General features: G+C 32.1%; 1 protein-coding gene across 1 annotated transcript; it reads right to left on the bottom strand.

Annotated features, from left to right (window-relative positions):
• Positions 1-2477: 2477 nt before the first annotated feature.
• On the bottom strand, positions 2478-20488 carry LOC139516371 (alpha-(1,6)-fucosyltransferase-like). Its single transcript, XM_071306431.1, has 10 exons — positions 20320-20488; positions 16725-16916; positions 15668-15777; positions 14723-14882; positions 12687-12801; positions 10623-10860; positions 8519-8765; positions 5788-5964; positions 5290-5440; positions 2478-4446 (listed from the first exon to the last, which is right to left on the bottom strand). Exons 2-10 carry the CDS (start codon positions 16913-16915, stop codon positions 4132-4134), a joined length of 1704 nt encoding a protein of 567 aa, XP_071162532.1. The 5' UTR covers position 16916; positions 20320-20488; the 3' UTR covers positions 2478-4131.
• Between the last annotated feature and the right edge of the window lie 307 nt (positions 20489-20795).

The following is a 20795-nucleotide window of genomic DNA, read 5'->3' as shown; positions in this document are numbered from 1 at the left end:
AAAAAACAGTTGGTCAAATTTGTTGCTTATATCTTAAAATAATTAGTAATATAATCGAAACAGAATGTATTTTGACCTATAATGGTTTACTTTTACAAATAATGACTTGATGGAGAGTTGTCTCATTGCCACTAATACCACATCTTCTTATATCTATTTATAAAATCTGAAATACATCAAAACTAAGAATTTCTGTTACATGTGTACCACAATTTTCTCTCCTCTAACTCTCCTTTTTAAAAAACAATAATTCCAAGGATGTAAGCATGTACCTAAGAAATTATTGACAACATAACCATGAAAATTTTCGATGAGATGTAAATTGATATAGTTTTGACGCTGTATATTTTTATATTACGAAGCAAAAGTAGCTGTATACCCAATTTCCCCTTATAAATACCGGGTATATATCAATGCATGAATTTTGGCATACTTGCGTTATTCGTTTTTTAATGACATTCAATTTATTCTTAAGTTTTTTTTAATCATACCACATTGCGCTCATTTGTACACATAGTTACAATAAACAGTAAACATTAATATCATTTTAATAACATACATCTCTTGTCATTGTGATGAAATTGTGTAAATAAAATTAACGTAAGCAGATATAATATATACAAATCTTTCAATCAATCACACTTCACACAAATTCCTTTTTTAACATCATCTTTTTAAAAATCTAATACATGTACATGATGTATGTAAAATAAATAAAAATGTCTCCTTTAAAATATCTTAAAGCGGTATAAATATGTTTTATAATACTAAAATTGTCTACCTTTTAAAAATGATGCTATTAATTATAAAACACTTAAAACAACCTTTCATAAACATATACAGCATGACACATAACACATTTTTAGCACTGATTGAAAAATTAATGTCTTTCAACATTTCCTCCATCCTGTGTATTACTTTAGCACCTCAACAAATTACTTGTTACTGAAATGTAGCTATAGACTCAAATCTTTAAATTAAAATTATCACAATACATGTACAGTCGGCAGCAGTCCTTTTGCACCAATTACTGTTTTTCAGGGGTATCATTTGCGCCAAATTTTGTTTTCCAAATGTATCAATTGCACCAATATTCGGAACTCATTTGAGCCAATTTATCTGTACTCATATCAATCATAAGTACTAATGATTAATATATATGTATTCTTATTTTTGGCTTAAAAAGTATCACAAGTTGGAGATATTTTACCATGAAGATAAGCATCTGGAGAGAAATTACTTAAAATGTATTAGACAGTCAATGTACAGAGAGAGAATAAAACTTATTGCTTTGCTGAATATTTAATAAAGATATGCCAATAGAGAAGAAAATAGAAGCTTTTGCAGATTTTTTTTAGCCACATATGTTGATGACACAGTGCTTTGATCCAACCATGTGTATGGGCTTTATTATCATTAGGAATTATTATGAACTGTTTTATGCATTTCATCCTTCTATGTTTGTGTTTTTGGACAATAAAGTGAAGTTACATGCTACTACATACATTAAATTGGGAAGTACCCATGCAGCTGTAGTAAGAAGAAGATATATTTCTGAAAAGGAAACATTTGCCATGTAAACTGCCGTTTCCAAGTCCGAATAAAGTAGCAGGGAAGTCTTTTTTCTTCTAATTGGCGCAATCGTATGTTTTATTTTTTGCGCAAAATGAAACCATGTAAATTTAAAACATGTGGCGCAAACGTAGCATTGGAGAAAAAAGATGTGGCGCAAAAGGACGCATTTCTGGCGCAAACAGATCTCTCCCGTACAATCAGAGGTTTAAAACTGAAATCATAAAGTGTAAACCAATTATTTTGCAAGTAGCTTACTCAAATTCACCAAAAAACATAAAAAATATCTGGTACTGTATGCATTTAATAAAAAAAAAAAATCCAATAATTAATAAGTAGTTTAAGCTTAGCCTTAGGTCATACCACCTGAAATAAACCTGTCAGTGTCAGATACAATTTTTATTTCAATATTGCTAAGAGGGAAATTTTCCTGAAGTATTAATTTTAGCCACAAATTTAACGATTAATGGATAGAAAAATGTTTACAGCATATTCTTATATATCAATAAATATGGTACCTTTAGTATTTAAAAAAAAAATTGTGACAAACTAATATTTGGAATTGAATATAAGTCCTAGGTACAAAAAAAAACCCTTTTTTGTCTTTCTATTAAAAAAAAAGAATTAAATCTTCTACCATTACAACCATTTACTAATTGAGGGTTTTAAATATCAATCGGATGCATATTAAAATTAACATATTTTCTTCATAATATGTTTCGTAATGTAATTTGTGAATGTGGAATAAATGAATCAAGTCCTGTATGCAGTTAACTTTCATTTATAACATTAATTATAAAAGTTAAGTAGGCATTTATATGTGACACATACGTTTAATATAAATAGACATTCTTTGTTTTTGACCTTGAAAATGTACATACACAAATAAATTTTACTATTCTAAGTGAACTTTGAATATCAAGTTCCCCGTTCACAAAGCATGAATATCTAACACCCTTATGGCCATAATCAAAATCCCACTATACATGTTTTTAATTGATACAGATTAAAGCTGTTATTAATATGCATGGAACAATGTATTGCAAAGCAGTATATATTTCAATTCTCGAAATATTTGCAGCTGGTGACAATTTGTAACCAAGGTTACAGTAAACAATGGTGAGCAATATATCATGAACTTGTAAATGAAATATGGAATGTAATTCAATATGAACTATGAAGTGAATAACTCATTTCCATGAATTACTATTTATGTATCGGTGAAGAAGAAAAAAAACCCAATACACTATTTTTTAGGAGAGGACATCCTTCCTTTGGTAGGACAATAGTTTGAAAGGGGAATTTAACGATCACTTAGGATTAATATCACATTTGAACGGGTAAAATAGTAAATCTCATTCAATATTTATCCAAAAAAAAAGTGGAACTTCTTTTTAAGCTTTCCCATAATGAACTTTCCTTTTTCAAAAGTTATTGAAGAAGGCATAAACACCCAGAATAAAAACTAAAGATACTGTCAATTCAGAAATGTTTGCTTTGTTTTCATTATTGCAAAAATTGAGACGAGATAGGCCTAGTCAGAAGCCTCTGGCCTTTGTTAGTCTTGTATTATTTTAATTTTAGTTCCGGGTGCGGGAATTTCTGGCTACATTGAAGACCTGTTGGTGACCTTCTGTCGTTGTTTTTTCTATTGTCAGGTTGTTGTCTCTTTGACACATTCCCCATTTCCATTCTCAATTTTAATGCAGTAACATGCATTTTAAATTTTGATAACATTTTTTGTATGCAGCAATTCCGGAAATCACAAATGTTTGTCTATTTTTCAAGAGTCAGAGCAATAAGTGCACATACTAGTAGTAATTTCTGAATTTACAGTACATCTGACTACATCATATTACATTAAACATCTTACTAGAGATAAAAGAATCTTATAACAATACATAAATTACAACACACAGAAAATCAATGAAAATGTTTTAAAGTTCTCTTCATATTTAAAGCCTCAAACATAATCTTGATTAGACATGACACAGTTAAAATGCTGATAAAGTTCAATGCTGTCCAATGCTATTTGTTTATAATAGATAAAATTAACATGAAAAGTCATTTCTATTAAAAATAAAATATTCTTTTGGAAAAATTAATTCCTGATAATACAAAAAAATCATCTTGGGTAATTTTATCTATCTGTTTCACCTGAGAATACAAGTAACTTTTTTTTTCAATAACCCTTTGATCAAGTAAATTGAAAATACCAGTTACAAAGAAAAAGATATGGATAAAATATAAGTGTTTTTAAATAAAACAATGTTGATTTTATCATAAAAGAATGAAGGTCATTCTGTGTAATTGTCACCTATTTAATAGGCTTAATCAAAATAAAAAGGGGGACTAACTCTAGGGATGCGATCTGGAATAAAAATTGTGGTAGTTTAAAAATAGCAAATGATATTAAAATTAAAATTTGCAAAATACGTAAAATTTGTATACATTAACAATGAACTGACTAAAAAATAAATTAATAAGTATGGAAATTATTTCATAACATGTTAGCACCTAGCCCAATATTCACTTCTGCTATAACTATACATTTTGGTGTTAGCTAACCTGACGATATAACGGCATTTTAGATGTTGTCACATGATCTATCGTTTTATAAGAAGGATACAATCCTGTTTTTCCTGTCCGTCTATTTAAACCTTTTGAAAAACCGTCCCAATGATTCCCTGCTATTCCAATCAAATCACCAGGTTCTAAATCTATTTCTGTATTACTTTGCGCTACATGTCTCTCAACCACCTTCTCATTGTGGGCGTTTTGTCCACCAAAGTAAAATATATCGTCTAATGATTTAAATTTTGATGAGGCATCACCGTACATTGTTTGCATCATTTCATATGCAACACGACAAACCTACAAAATATACAAAACGTAAAATGATTTTCTTATTTATTGTTTTGCATTCTACCACTAATGCATATACTGCAATAAAAACTTAAATAATGTTTCAAGTAAGATATTTCAGAATCCAAGGGAATCTGATTTGCTTTTCAGACCTTACTACAGTGTTAGAAGGTATGGAATTAGTACAACTTCTAGTGCATGAAATAGAGTAGTCAAGTTGTTTCTTATGTTTTGTTTTATCAAGAGACAAACATGACAGTAAAAGCAAATTTGCATTCAACAGTTTTTACAACTATGGACAGCTGAAAAATCAAAAAATCTCCCAAGTTGTAGTGTATTACTTTATGTTGAATATCAAGTAGAATATAAATTCTAGAATTGTGGTCATTTAGAGCTGGACATATAGTCAAGTCTCTTGTATATTTTTTAGAACCATTTTTGACCTCTATATGTCTTTGGAGTTTCTATTTTTCTGTTGCTGGGTTGCTGTGTGAGTGACATAAATATCTCAAATCTCCTTCTCAACATTAATGCCATTGGCTGTCCTGGTAAAGACCTTTGGGTCTGATAGTCTGTTTTTGTATTTTGCTTCTAAAACTATTGATCTACAACATAAGTGTGTGGATGTGAATTCTCTATATTTAGCCCATTATTCTACATTTTTTAATTCTATCATCCCATTATTCATTAAAGGTCCATTTTTCTCTATTCCAATCTTTATTTTCTGGACCATTGACTCTGATTTGTTTGCTTATTTGCTTATTTTCCCAATCCAGACCCTCAGACCTACCTGATGAACATAATTATATATTCTGATCTGAAATCTTTATTTCTATGATAAAATAACATTACCTGTGATGAGAAAGTACAGACTAGGTGATCACACAGTGATAAGAAATGGATGTCTAAAATTATTCCTCGTAAAGATTCATCAGTATAGCGTTTGTTGAGTCCAGCTGATTGGGTAATGTCTGGGTCATTTATTATTTCATAGTGCGGATATCTATAATAAGAAATGTCATACTTTTAGTGAATATGTCTGAATATAACTTTTTTTTCCCATGAAATTAATTGGGTAACTTTTTTATATCTTTCTTGCAACCATATATATTAGCAAACAAGTGCTTATAGTAAATGTATGATTCTTTTTTCAATTTTCACTGCTGCTTTAACAATCTTAATATGTCATATAATGGGGCCAATACTTAAATGAATAAACTGCAGTAGTGTCACTTACAATTTAGAAACACGTGGTTATAAATAAATCTTCTGAAAAAAGTGTCTTACAATGCACATATACAAGCTCTGATTTGAACATTGCTAATTTTCACTCAGTTGAATAAATCTTACTTTTGTCTAGCTTCAGTAGCCACCGATGGATCATCTGATGCTAAAAATATTTTCCTCTTTTCTACTTTCTGTTTGGTCTCTAATAAATCAAAATATTCTTCTACATATTTCATATACTCATCAATACCATGGAAGGCTGCTTCAGTTCCTACTTTATCTGTTCTTCTAACATGTACTCTGTAACAACAAAGTATAAAACTAGAGGCTCTAAAGAGCCTGTGTCGCTCACCTTGGTCTATGTGCATATTAAACAAAGGACACAAATGGATTCATGACAAAATTGTATTTTGGTGATGGTGATGTGTTTGAAGTTCTTTCTTTACTGAACGATTTTGCTTCTTACAATTATATCTATAATGAACTTTGCCCATTAGTAACAGAGAACTATATTTGGTAAAAATTTACATAAATTTACCAAATTAATGAAAATTGTTAAAAATTGACTATAAAGGGCAATAACTCCTTAAGGGGTCAACTGACCATTTTGGTCATGTTGACTTATTTGTAGATCTTACTTTGCTGAACATTATTGCTGTTTACAATTTATCTCTATCTATAATAATATTCAAGTTAATAACCAAAAACAGCAAAATTTCCTCAAAATTACCAACTCAGGGGCAGCAACCCAACAACCGATTGACCGATTCATCTGAAAATTTCAGGGCAGATAGATCTTGACCTGATAAACATTTTTATTCCATGTCAGATTTCCTCAAAATGCTTTGGTTTTTGAGTTATAAGCCAAAAACTGCATTTTACCCCTATGTTCTATTTTTAGCGGTGGCGGCCATCTTGGTTGGTTGACCAGGTCATGCCACACATTTTTTAAAGTAGATACCCCAAAGATGATTGTGGCCAAGTTTGGATTAATTTGGCCCAGTAGTTTCAGAGGAGAAGATTTTTGTAAAAGATTACTTTAATTTACGAAAAATGGTTAAAAATTGACTATAAAGGGCAATAACTCCTAAACGGGTCAACTGACCATTTTGGTCATGTTGACTTATTTGTAGATCTTACTTTGCTGAACATTATTGCTGTTTACAGTTTATCTCTATCTATAATAATATTCAAGATAATAACCAAAAACAGCAAAATTTCCTCAAAATTACCAATTCAGGGGCAGCAACCCAACAACCGATTGACCGATTCATCTGAAAATTTCAGGGCAGATAGATCTTGACCTGATAAACATTTTTACCCCATGTCAGATTTGCTCTAAATGCTTTGGTTTTTGAGTAATAAGCCAAAAACTGCATTTTACCCCTATGTTCTATTTTTAGCCGTGGCGGCCATCTTGGTTGGTTGACCGGGTCACGCCACACATTTTTTAAACTAGATACCCCAATGATGATTGTGGCCAAGTTTGGTTTGATTTGGCCCAGTAGTTTCAGAGGAGAAGATTTTTGTAAAAGTTAACGACGACGGACGACGACGGACGACGCCGGACGCCGGACGCAAAGTGATGGGAATAGCTCACTTGGCCCTTCGGGCCAGGTGAGCTAAAAAAGTGTCAATGTAAATGTATTGGTTTTCACACTTTTGTTAGTCAAGATTAAAGTTATCTACAATTATTCAAAGTTCATCCTTCATCCAAAACATTAAATGATTTTGCATCCTTTCCATGTGACCCTTAACATGTATTTTCAGTTTAAACCTATGTTGTTCAGTTGATGCTTCATTGACATATACTCTGCATCTGCTTTTATCTAATCAACTATTTCTACTGCTGAAGGGAAATGGTTCTCTATACAATCCAGCTTCTGCCAACTGTAATAAACAGCTGCGCCATGAGCGCATGATACGCCCGACTTCTTGTGTGGAAGTTTTATGCAATAAACATAAATAGTTTCTGAGGAAGTTTTAAGCAATAACCATTTATTGTTTTTGAGACACAGCGGGACATGTGAACCCCCCCACACTGTTTTTTTTACAAATATCACTAAAATAAAATTTTGAAACAAACCAAAAAGTATACAGATCTTTAAATTAGTATAACAAAGAAGTGTGTACAGTTTCAAGCAATAATCATAAATTGTTTTTGAGATACGGCGCGACATGTAAAAAAAAACCTTTCCCTTTTTTACAAAATACTCAATAACTCAAAAATAAAATTTTGAGTCATCACCAAAAAGTATACAGATCTTTAGATTAATATAACAAAGAAGTGTGTAAAGTTTTAAGCAATAATCATAAATCGTTTTTGAGATACAGCACGACATGTAAAAAAACCCTCCCCCTTTTTTACAAAATACTCAATAACTCAAAAATGAAATTTTGAATCATCACCAAAAAGTATACAGATATTAAGATTAATATAACTAAGAAGTGTGTAAAGTTTTAAGCAATAATCAAGAAACGTTTTTGAGATACGGTGCGACATGTGAAAAAAAACACACCCCTGTTTTAGTTACAAAGTGCCGTAACTCAAAAAGTTTAAATCTTATTTTCACCAAAAAGTATACAGATCATTTGATTACCATAAGAAACAACTATATTAAGTTTCATGAAATTTGGATAAGTCGTTCTCAAGTTACGGTGCGACATGTTTACGCCGGACAGACGGACGGACGGACACCGGACATTTGTATACCATAATACGTCCCGTCAAAATTTTGACGGGCGTATAAAAACTGGTTGCCATGAAAAAGCCAATAGTGCTGAAAATGGCATCAAAATACCAAAATTCAATCAATTTATCAATCTGCATTTATTCTTTATATATGATACCTACCCTACAATTGGACCAGAAAACTTCAACCTTTGATTAACTGATTCTATATCTTTTTGTAGATGTGGTTGTGGACGTGTCAGATATTTAACTATCTGACCGATCCACCAAACGGATGGATTTCCATGTAACTTGGTAAGACGAGGTGCCAGATCCTCTGGAATCGCTAAGGGCAGGAAATCAGGACGTGGATGTAAACTGTCAATAATAGGCATCTCTATTGCCATCTCATTCACTAAATTTCTTGGATCTGGAAATTGAAGAATAAGCGATATAAATTTCCTCTTTAAGGTTGTACATAACACTACCGGGATATAACTCTGTAAAATCAGCTGAACTTTTTAATCACATTATATTGTTAAGAAAATATTAAGCTTCTCAATGATCAAAATTAGTGTTTGTCAAACTACTGTCCCAGGTTAGGGGATGGTTAATAAGGCCGTTAGTTTTCTCGTTTGAATTGTTTTACATTGTCTTATCGGGGCCTTTTATAGCTGACTATGCGGTATGGAAAGTATGAAATGGGTTAACACCAATGGGACAGAAACCTAACAGCAAACCAACCAATGAAATGACATGCAAAGGACAATTTTACAGCAGTTTTTGAATAAAAATTGTAGCCAGTAGGTACATCTACTAAATTTGAGGATAGTGATTGAAGAATTGTAAACTAAATAATAGATAAACTATTGATTTTGTGGTGTTTTTCTCAACTGACACACTTGTTTTTTTCTTGATTATTTATTATTGTCTTGATGGGCAAGCATCCCTTCTATTTTCCACTTTGACAACAAATAATGTTGACTTTTTAGACGAAAACTTAATTTATTTTCCGAATTTCCATAGATAGCCAGGGGCAATCTGATATCCACGATGTCGGAAATTCTCACTTCCGTTTTTTTGTTTAAATACTCCGTGTCCTCTATTTGCATTTAAGGTTTTCTACTCGACTCATGACTCTTTTTGTCTTGCTTGCCCACCTTTTTATTAAGTATTTATCAATCTGAACTCGATACAAAATTTAAAGAAATGACACTTCCGGTAAATGATGGATAAAACCTAATCGACGATCCCGGGTCAATGGACAAAGCAAATGCAATAATACGCGACTCGGGTTTGCATACTTATTTTAATTTATTTTGGTAATCGATCTTTTTTCGGTATCATGTAATATTTATCATCATGAACATTATGTTTTTACTTGCTGAACATTGGTTTCTTTTTACATAAATTAAACATCTTTTAACGTTTTGAAATTAATTTTATGTTTTTGTTGGATTTGAACTTTGTATTGTATATTTTTTTACTTGTCCACGGGCAACCAAGACAAAACTAATTACTTGTCCGGTTGTTCAAATGTACGAGTCGGGCGAGTCGGGCATAGCATTTCCACACCCCTGACTATTATTCGTTGGATACCAATTTTAGTGGATTTCTTGGGTACAGGTAAACCAAGAAATTAAACTTTCAACTAGTAACAAATTTTCTGTAGGATTGTATGCAGTTTTTGATAAAACCACGAAATTAAATATCCACGAACATGTAAGTTTCCCTTAATCCATGAAAATTGATACCCACGAAAATAAATTCATCCACATTAATTAGTTTTTTGTTTTTTTATTATTTTCATTATTTGCCATGGTGATTTTAGTTTGTCATCTGCTGATGAGTTTGAATAGCCCTTCAGCATTGTCCAGTATTTGTCCCTATCTTTTATCTCACCAATTCCATATACAAATAAGGAGATGTGATATGATTGCTAATGAGACAACTGTCCACCAAAGTTAAAATGAAGAGGATGTAAGCAATTACAGGAAACTGTATTGCCTTCAAAAATGTGAAAACCCATATTGTAAGGTCATCTATAAACGGCCCTGACATAGAGAAAACTAATGACTTAGTTTTAGCTTTTTTTCTTGCTTTTGTTTTTGTTTCAGTGAGAGCATACATTTACTTCACATTACCAATGACTTGCTTCATGTTCAATGATAAATGTTATGTCAGTGAACGGTAATTATTGTTATCTTTATGTGTACCAATTTTTGTGGATACTTAGTATACTGGTTTTAACAACTTCTGCATTGAGAAGATTGCATATTAATCTTACCTGACCAATGTCTAGCTCCTTGTCCCTGTCTGTCAATACAATTGTCACTCAATGGCAGGAAGACAGTCTCCCATCCTGCTGCAGCATATCTCCAACCCTTGGACTCCAATACCATTGTTCTCTCCAAAGCATAGGCAGTAATGAGACAGTAGGTCACATGATGTAACTGACAGCCATAACCACACCCCTTACTGAGATTGCACACAATTTTCTTTGCCTTGCTACAGTCTTTTGGGTTCTGAATGAATCAACATAAGAAAGATTATTTAAGTAACTATGAATGAAAAGCTTTTACAATTTTTACAAGAGTGCACACACTGAAATGTCTCGCCTTCTTTACTAATCATTGATATTATGTTGATAGTCCTAAGTAAAAAGCTAAGCTTTATAACAACTGTACCATAAACTTAACATTAACCAAGATAACTAAACAAAGACCAATGAACCTTGAAAATGAGGTCAAGGTCAGATGAACCATGCCAGGCAGACATGTACAGCTAACAATGCTTCTATACAACATATATAGTTGACCTATTACTTATAGTTTAAGAAAAATAGACCAAAACACAAAAAATTAACACTGTGAAATGAACCGTGAAAATGAGGTCACGGTCAAATAAAACCTGCGCGACTGACATAAAGATCATTAAATATTTACATACACCAAATATAGTTGACCTATGGCATATAGTATTAGATAAAAAGACCAAAACTCAAAAACTTAACATTGACCACTGAACCATGAAAATGAGGTCATGGTCACATGACATCTGCCCGCTAGACATGTACACCTTACAATCATTCCATACAACAAATATAGTAGACCTTTTGCATATAGTATGAGAACAACAGACCAAAACACAAAAATTTAACTATAACCACTGAACCATGAAAATGAGGTCAAGGTCAGATGACACCTGCCAGTTGGACATGTACACCTTACAGTCCTTCCATACACCGAATATACTAGCCCTATTGCTTATAGTATCTGAGATATGGACTTGACCACCAAAACTTAACCTTGTTCACTGATCCATGAAATGAGGTCGAGGTCAAGTGAAAACTGTCTGACAGACATGAGGACCTTGCAAGGTACGCACATATCAAATATAGTTATCCTATTACTTATAATAAGAGAGAATTCAACATTACAAAAAATTTGAACTTTTTTTTCAAGTGGTCACTGAACCATGAAAATGAGGTCAAGGACATTGGACATGTGACTGACGGAAACTTCATAACATGAGGCATCTATATACAAAGTATGAAGCATCCAGGTTTTCCAACTTCTAAAATATAAAGCTTTTAAGAAGTTAGCTAACGCCTCCGCCGGATCACTATCCCTATGTTGAGCTTTCTGTAACAAAAGTTGCAGGCTTGACAATAAATCACCATCATCACACACAATGATAAGTGTTCCTCTTTCTTTTCACCAATGTTTCCCAACTTATTTGAGCATTCTCTTGTAAATATCCACTAATTTCTAACAGGAAATTGTACTTGATTGTAATTTTAATGAAAATATCTTCCGGTATCAAAGAAAAATTAAGTGAAACTGTTATAATATGAGGTTAAGAATAAATGTTAAAACTGAAAAAAAAGAAAAGACTGGTATACAAACAAAATGAAATTACCTATGAATATGGGAGACAACTCTCAAGAAACCTTAACAGAGATATGGAGGACCATTTGTATACATGTACCAGCAAATCCCTTTATAATGTTAAATATACAGTTACTGGCTATTTAAATCCTTGTCTGTCATAAAAATGATGAATTTCTGTAGAATTTCATTTGCAAAATTTTTAGAAGTAGTTACTTATCTAGATTGTTTTTTGCTGCAAGTCTAAAATCTACAGTGTTCTTAAAATTATTCTCTGAAAAGCTTGGAGCATTTCCAATATAAATGGAATGAGAATATAATGCCTGAGGTGTAAATTTGATTTTTACTCTTTTAAAATAAAACAGAAGACCTCTTTCTAGGTTCTGATAATACAGAAAACAACTCTTAGAGTTTAATTTAACTAAATTTCCTTAAGTACCTATACTTTATATATGAAGTACCTGAATGTAGTGCAGCCTTTTCTGTACTAATTCTCCTAGCTCTTTTCCTTCTTTCTCTCTCCATTTGTCCATTTCATCAGTATCATACAATGACTGCATATCGTTTCTTAATGTTCTGACAAAAAATGCAAAAATCAAAACATATTACATCTTTTAAGAATCTTATAAATCTTAAAATCAGACTGTGAAGGAAAGATCATGAGATGGTTTATCAATTTATTTGGAGTGCCTAATTGTACGAGTAACTGGAAGAAAAGTGATAGGACTTTTTGTTTGTCCATTGCAATGAACACGTCAACAGTATAACACAATGTATAAATTCAATAGTATGAACTTGAAGAAATTTAATGTCATAAAAAGGATTCTCCAAGAACAATTCAAATCGCAAGTAGAAAGGAAATTAAAACATAATTGAGAGTAGAATTCAAGTTTTACCAAACTTACTATACTCGATTAATGTGTATTCAACTATATCATTGTATAAGTGGTGAAAATGATTTCAAAAACAAGATTAATGAAGAAATGTCTTTCAATGCATGTCTAATTCAATGAATTTAATGTCATTCTGGAAAGGGATATTCGAAGTGGCCCGAAAACACAGTTGAGAGAGAGAGGTCTTGATTTTTGAATGTGCTATCAGACACATATATTATCAGTATCAGAAACATATATGTTTCTGGAGGGATATAGGGGGTTAAAAATATGGGAATGTGGAATAAAGGGAGTAACAAAAGTGGAGATTAAGGATTTACAGGGTAAAAAAGTGGGCTCTGAAAACAGGATTAATTAGAAGTAGGAAAAATACAAAAAAGAGGACTTTGTAAGAGGAACAAACCATAATTTTGTCCCAAATAAGCCTGTATAACAAATATTTAAATATAAAATGTGCATACAGCAGCTATAGGATAAAGAAATTTGTAAATTTTTGCTCATTTCGATGCTAAGATGCCATAATACAAGAAGTCTGAATGCAAAATTAACCTTGCATTGCTTTTTATTGGCAGAGGGTAGGGTCTGATACAAAAGTATGTTCACTTACCAGTGGAAAACTTGCATGTAGTTTAAGTTTCAATATGAATTTATAAATGTATTAACACTTATTGTATTTAGCTGAATTTGGTCACAGAATGACCTTAGAACTGCTCCAAATAACCTTTTGACATAAAACAATAATCACATTTTAATTAGGACGTCAAAGTTTTTAAATTGTGAGGAAAATTTTTATTAGGATATGTTTGATTTTACGTAATGTCAGACAAATTTGCATACAAGTGTAAATATGTCTATTGGAACTATTACTATCCTACAGATCACATGACAGGTTAAGTAAGATATTTAACATACTTAGTACACATAGTTACATTTCACCAAGAAAAAAAAGTAAGAAAAACCAAGGTATCAATCAAAAACCAAGGGCAGGAAAAATAACAGACTGCACCATGAAGAAAACAATACTAAGTCAATAGCAAAGAAAAAAACTTACTGACAATACATTGAAAAATAGTCTGAACAACAATTAACAGTTCAGCTGTACACAAAGCAGAAAAGTACCAAAAGCCAAATATACAGTATGAATGAAAGACAAATCAACCTACCCAGTGAAAAAAATCACAACCTCTCCAATTTGAGGCTAGCAGACTATCATGGAGTTGGTTTTTCTGTTTATAAAAATTATAAATTTTAAAAGAAGTCAATGAAGGGAGATAACTTACTCACTAGCAACAGATTGCATTGGTGAACATGCTGATTTCTTCCTATGACCAAGTAATAAAGGATATCTGATCATCTGTTTATTTTAGTGGCAAAGTATTTATTTCATCATTTGAGTGAACATTATCATACAGCAGGAAATAGATTTATTTTATTTAGAACTCTAACTTCTCTCTCAACATTAGTTCAGTTAATTTTTCACTTTACAACGGAATAAAATTACTTAGGGTCAGTGCTAAAAGTAAGGTGTGTAGCATAAACATAAACAGACATATATTTGTTATGGCCTCACAAATATATCACTGACTGAAAAAGATTTAAAGTACCTTTGATAGTCTTGAGCACGTTTTAGGATATCTCGTGCTGCTTCATTATTTCCATTAGTTTTTAACTTTTCAAGTTTAGTATTCATATAGAACCAGAACTCAGTAATATCTCTGTCGACCTTCCTTTGTTGTAACTCATGTGCCAAGGAGTAAACACCCGCTACAAAAAATACATTCGTAAAGAATAAATTTCTAAATACTTGTGTTAATAAAGAATCAATAAATAAGCAGCTAAGTGTGTCCATAAAATTTGTTAAATGAGAGTTAATCCAATTATTGATTGTCTGTTCCTTTTACAAACATGTTTACCAGAAATCTTTTTGATTGGTTGTTGTTTAATGACACTTTAAGCACTATTGAATTTATGCTATTTCGTGGTAGTAAGTTTTTATTGGTAGAGGACGCTGGAGTGCCTGGAGGGAACCACAGACCTTCGGTAGGAAAACTGACTATCCTAGTGTATTAAGATAGGAATTGACGGCACTTGCCACATGCAGAATTTGAACTTACAACATCAGTGTTGACAGTCTATTGATCAAGTAGTTCCAAAACTTGGAGCTCATTCACAGAGATCCCTGAAAAGCACTTTGGAAACTGTGTAATAACTTAAGTTACACTTTCACTTCACAAATACACCCACCCATTGTTGAGATTTGGAAGTGCCTTCCATGCGTTCCTAATAAGTATTCATTATCTTAATCTCAAATAATATAACTTTGTTGTATACAATGCATAAAAAGAAACAAGTCTGAGAAATAATCTAGTAACTGACTTCCCCCTACTTTTGTTCTTGTTGTCTAATAAACAATCATCATATGTAATTTTTTATAAAGCTTAAGAGGGACAAAAACATGTGAAATGATCATTTGTTAAAATTTCACTTTAACAAAAAATGCCTTAAAATTTCAATTTTGCAAAAGTGAAGTTACAATTATAAAAACAAACCTTGACATGTATCTTTGACTTCAGTCTTGGAGTTTCCATTGTCTATCATATTAAATCTGTCCTCTATTTCTTTAAGCTGACTGTTTCCACCAGACTTTAATTTCACCTTTCTGGAAACAAATCAGAATCAGAATAAGCCAAAGAATGTGTACAGAAGTATAAACTGGCTGCAATTAATATTGTAAGCACCTGTCCTAAGTCAGAAGCCTGTGATTAAGTGATTGTCATTGGTGTTTGTGTTGCATAAGTGTTTCATCATGTTCATGTTTCTCGTTTTGTATATAGATTAGACTGTATGTTTCCCTGTTTGAATGGTTTTACACTATAGCTTGTGATTTTGGGGCCCTTAGATGTTTGGTGTACATGTGAGACTATGCTCTTTGTTAAAGGCTGTACTTTGATTTATAATTGTTAACTTTTTATACATTGTGACTTGGATGGAGAGTTGTCTTATTGACACCCATGCCACATCTTTTTACTTATATTATACAGAAACATGTAATTAAGATTAGAAACTTGATATAATGAAGGTAAATCCAGAAAAAATTATCCAGATGCATGAATTATAAATAGTGTTGTTTTCATCTTTTTCATTTTGCTGTTCAAATGTGAGTTCATGCACACTTCGAATTCACAGTTATAATTAAACACACAAACAAAGATTTTTGAAGATTCTGGCATCATTCAGCACCTGCAAACTATTAAAATAACAGAATCAATGAAGAGAAAGTTACCATTACATGTAAATTTGAATAAACTTGGAAAAAGAGGTCTGTCCCCTCAACCCACATCATACATGTATATTTACTAAACATATGATATCAAAACATGACTTCATTGTTGACAGTAATGTATAGTTGCTAAATTTTGTGGTATTTCGTCTGTTGTGGAGAGTTTCATTTGCAATCATACCACATCTTCTATTAAATCTAGTCACATACTAGTATAATACTTGTTAAAAATAAGGTTTCACCAGTTTAAGCAGATTAAAAAATAGACCTCCCTCTTTTACACCTACTGTCTCCCTTCCTTTTATCAAGGATAACAATATACCTACCTTATATCTTCAGCTACTGATTGTAATTGATTATTTTGAGTTTTTAATTGTTCCAACTCCCTGAGTGCTCTCTTCAACTGTCTTTCCAAATCATTGGCATTATTGTTGTCCGAACTAAATGAGTTACTCATATAAATTAGAATAACCAACCAAGATGCAAGCAAAGCACCAATGATCTTCCAAGACTTCATTCTGCAAACATAAATATAACATTAATCATGTTAATATGATGAAATCAAGGAGATAAAGACTTATGCACCTTTTCTCATTAAATTTATCATAGACTTGCTGACGCAGTGTTATGCAAACATCCATCAATTAATCTTATTATAGAGTTCATAAACTGGTCAACTGTACTAGAAATAAAGGCAACAGTAGTACACCGCTGTTCAAACTCATAAATCCATGGACAAAAAACAAAATCGGGGTAACAAACTAAAACTGACGGAAACGCATAAATATAAGAGGAGAACAACGACACAACACTACAATGTAACTAACACACACAGAAACGGACCAAACATCAGACAAAATCCCACGAGAATAACAAATATAACATCAAAACCAAATACATGAATTTGGGATAGACAAGTACCGTGACACGTCTTATCGCAATGTCAATTTACACTAAAAAATAAGAGAAAACAAACGATGCAACGTTAAATTGTAACACACACAGAAACAAACTATAATATAACAATGGCCATATTCCTGACTTGGTACAGGACATTTTTAAAGGAAAAAATGGTGGGTTGAACCTGGTTTTGTGGCATGCCAAACCTCACACTTTAATGGCAATGTTAAATTTAATATAGAAATGACAACATAATATTTCAGGACTACAATACAAATAAATAGGAAAACGTATTAGACAAAGAAACACATGATTAATGAATAACAAAAAGCATCAAGTTTAAAATTTAATACGCCAAAAACGCGCCTCGTCCACACAAGACTCACCAGTGACGCCCAGATATAAAAGATCGAAAGCGAAAAAAAGTACAAAGTTGTACAGCACTGAAGATCAAAAGTTGAAAATGGTTGTGTCAAATACGGCTAAGTTTGTATAACACGTTCCTGTCAACATTGTCAAAAAAGCAGGGAATAAGGCGTTTATAAGTTGTCTTTTTTGTCGTTTTTGTTGAAAAATGCTTTGGTATAATGCAACTGATCTTTTATGAGAAAGGTACATGTACAACCTGATTTGCTCTTGAAAGTTATTCGTCTTTAACAAGTGGATTGTGCATGTTTGTTATACTTTATATCATCTAAATTATATACTCCTATTTGGTTTCATTGGATACAAGTTTGTGGGAAATCATTCATTTGCTTCTTTACAATGTTTTCTTAAATGTTATGATAAAACAAGAACCGTAATGACATTTTCTGCCAAGTTGTTGAAGCTTGTTCACCATGTTCAGTATGATTTGATATAAGCCCAAATCAACCCTTGTGTGATGTTTAATTTAATATGATTTACTACAGTCATCTTTCAAATTGACACACGCATTGAGAGATTTGTTCAGGTATTGTTACTAGTGGAAATCATAGTTGAATACCACAAGCTAAAAGAAATTAATGTCTTCCTGCTTGACCATTTCTTGACTGCAAATGAAGTGAACTTGATCTTGTGTCCATCCCTTTTTGTACTCTGATACCATACATGTCAAGTGACATGATATTCGCGTGTAATACACGCTTTTTCAACGGTTTACACGCGAGGATTTTGTCACATGGCGTGTACACGCTTTTCAACACTTTACACGCAATTACACGCATTTTCGTTCTTTTCACTTTGTGGTCGTTAGTGATATCGCTATTCTCGGTTCTTTTCCTTATTCGGCAATAAATACCGAAAAATTTCGAAGTTTGTCTGCCATAATGTTTATTTTACTATATAGACATAACAGTAAAAGGTAAGTAGTTTGTGATTAGTTTTAACGATTTTGTTACTTAGTCTTTCTTTCAAATTCCCTTTATAGAGGAAATGTGCACAGAAAGAGGTCGCTTCCAGGCCTGTACCGTCGTCTAAAGCGCCGATTGATGTGTACGTACCAAGATTTAATGTTTATAAATTATATTTTGGAGTTCGAGTTTTATTGATCGAGTGACAAGTAACGTATTGTGCATTCTTTATTGCAATGATCAAAAACAATACATGTGAGAGGAGAAATACAATGTAGCTAGTTGAATAACCATTTAACATGTTTATTTAATGGAAATCAAATTTATAAAACATTTTTCTCTTTTAATTTCAGTTTCAAATATAGCCAACAGATTCTACACTCACTACAGGCCATGGGGATGAAAATATCACAGAACTGTTGGATCAGCTCTCATAGTACCAGCTATCTTCTGATGAACTACCCAGTTTTGACCAGGCAATGGGAGCAATGGCAGAGATAATAGATGACATTTTACATTGCCAAAAAAACAACATAATGACATTCTTTCAAATATCAATTCCTACTGTGGGAGAGCTTTTTCAATTATAAAGAAATATTGACACTGAATTCTGATCAGAACTTGACTATGTTAGATTTATATTGTACATTGTTGTATGCTGTTTTATCAAATAAATGTAACTAAACTTGAAACTGACAGTTGTTTTGAATATGTGCCTAGTGGTGGAGCCTTAAAAACAACATAACAGACCACTGTTTAATACAATAAAAGTTCACAGTAGAATATATATTGTTTCTTGTATATAAACAAATTTTTATGTGAAATTATGAACATTACCACATTCATATTAAAAAGTCTGCATCTACGTCATGCGTTTTTACACGCTTTTTGACATGTCATGTCATGTCATGACATGATTTCCCATTGTCAGAGGTTGACATGTATGTCTGATACTGAAAAAATTTAGTTTCATTGCCCTTAAGAACATCTGCTCTTTCAATTCAGCAGACATTCCTGACACAAAGTTTCACTACAATGTGCCGCAGTCTGCGCTAAAAACTTTTTTAACTACTTGTGACTGTCCGGAAACTAAATAAATATCCAAATTTGTCCCTATAATGACTACAAAAAAAATTAAATTTCACTTAGCCGAATCAATATAAGTTTACTAGTCTGGGGCATCGTCATCGTGGTTATAGTACCTAAAGGTGCAGACTTAATGCTAATGTTTATTTTAATAAATCAAACATCAACTAAATTTCAGACTGATATTGGAGGGGCCTGATGGGTTATTTATATTCTTCATGATCGGCACATTTTCGTTATTGGGATTAGTTTTACTACAGATTTTTTTTTTTATATTTTCGTGATATCTGATCATTGAAATTTATTTTGTGAATCGTGATTGACAAAAAAATTAACTTGTGAATCGTGATTTTTCTCTGTAAATTCTGTATAAATGGAGACAATCCCTACATGTAAACAGCTCTGTGCCATTTCAGAGTAAGACAATAAAAATGACACCTAATTAATTTGGTGTGTCTAAAGCACCAACTTCTCAAGTTGGAATGTTTTATGCTTTTGAAAAATTGTTCTACCAGGGGCATGGGCTCGGCATGGTCAGAAATTATCAGCAATGAACAGAACAGCGAGAAGAAGTTACCAATGAATATTGTCACTAAGTTTTTACCTCTAATGGATAATTGTGGCCTTGGGGTAATTGTGCATTTATGTTTTGAACAAAAATAAAGGGTTTCTGTTCAAAATGTCGTTCTCAATGTTAAATGATGCATTATTCCCCCAAGACAACTGCCAACAAATTTTCGATCAATGTTGCATTTGTATTTATTAATGGATATATAAATGCCTAACAAATAAACGCAAAAGTAACCCATTATAAATTTTGACTTAAGACCAAAATATAACTTTATTTCTTAATGTATAAAGATGTACATAAAAGGGTTGGACTAATAGATTTTTTATTATCAAATTAAATTTTAAAATTCTGTACACTTTACTGATGTTTTTATTTAGTTCACAGGCTTTTATCTAGAAATGAAAAGTGCTATAATATAATAATGCAACTTTTAAACAAATATATCCACGTAATCAAGTCGATAATATAGAGTGGGGTGCTCATTTTCGCCGGGGACACAATTTCGCCGT

Source organism: Mytilus edulis, chromosome 3, assembly GCF_963676685.1.
Source record: "Mytilus edulis chromosome 3, xbMytEdul2.2, whole genome shotgun sequence".
Classification (NCBI taxonomy): Eukaryota; Metazoa; Mollusca; class Bivalvia; order Mytilida; family Mytilidae; genus Mytilus; species Mytilus edulis.
This window is presented reverse-complemented; position numbering and strand designations above follow the sequence as displayed.

Bases quoted from the DNA above. Each gene is read 5' to 3' on its own strand.
- LOC139516371 (XM_071306431.1), bottom strand. From the start codon at position 16,915: ATGAAGTCTTGGAAGATCATTGGTGCTTTGCTTGCATCTTGGTTGGTT. The intron at 12,802-14,722 runs GTACTTTAAATC...ATTTTTTGTCAG, and splicing joins CGTGCTCAAGACTATCAAAG to AACATTAAGAAACGATATGC. The intron at 8,766-10,622 runs GTAAGATTAATA...TTCAATTTCCAG, and splicing joins AGGAGCTAGACATTGGTCAG to ATCCAAGAAATTTAGTGAAT.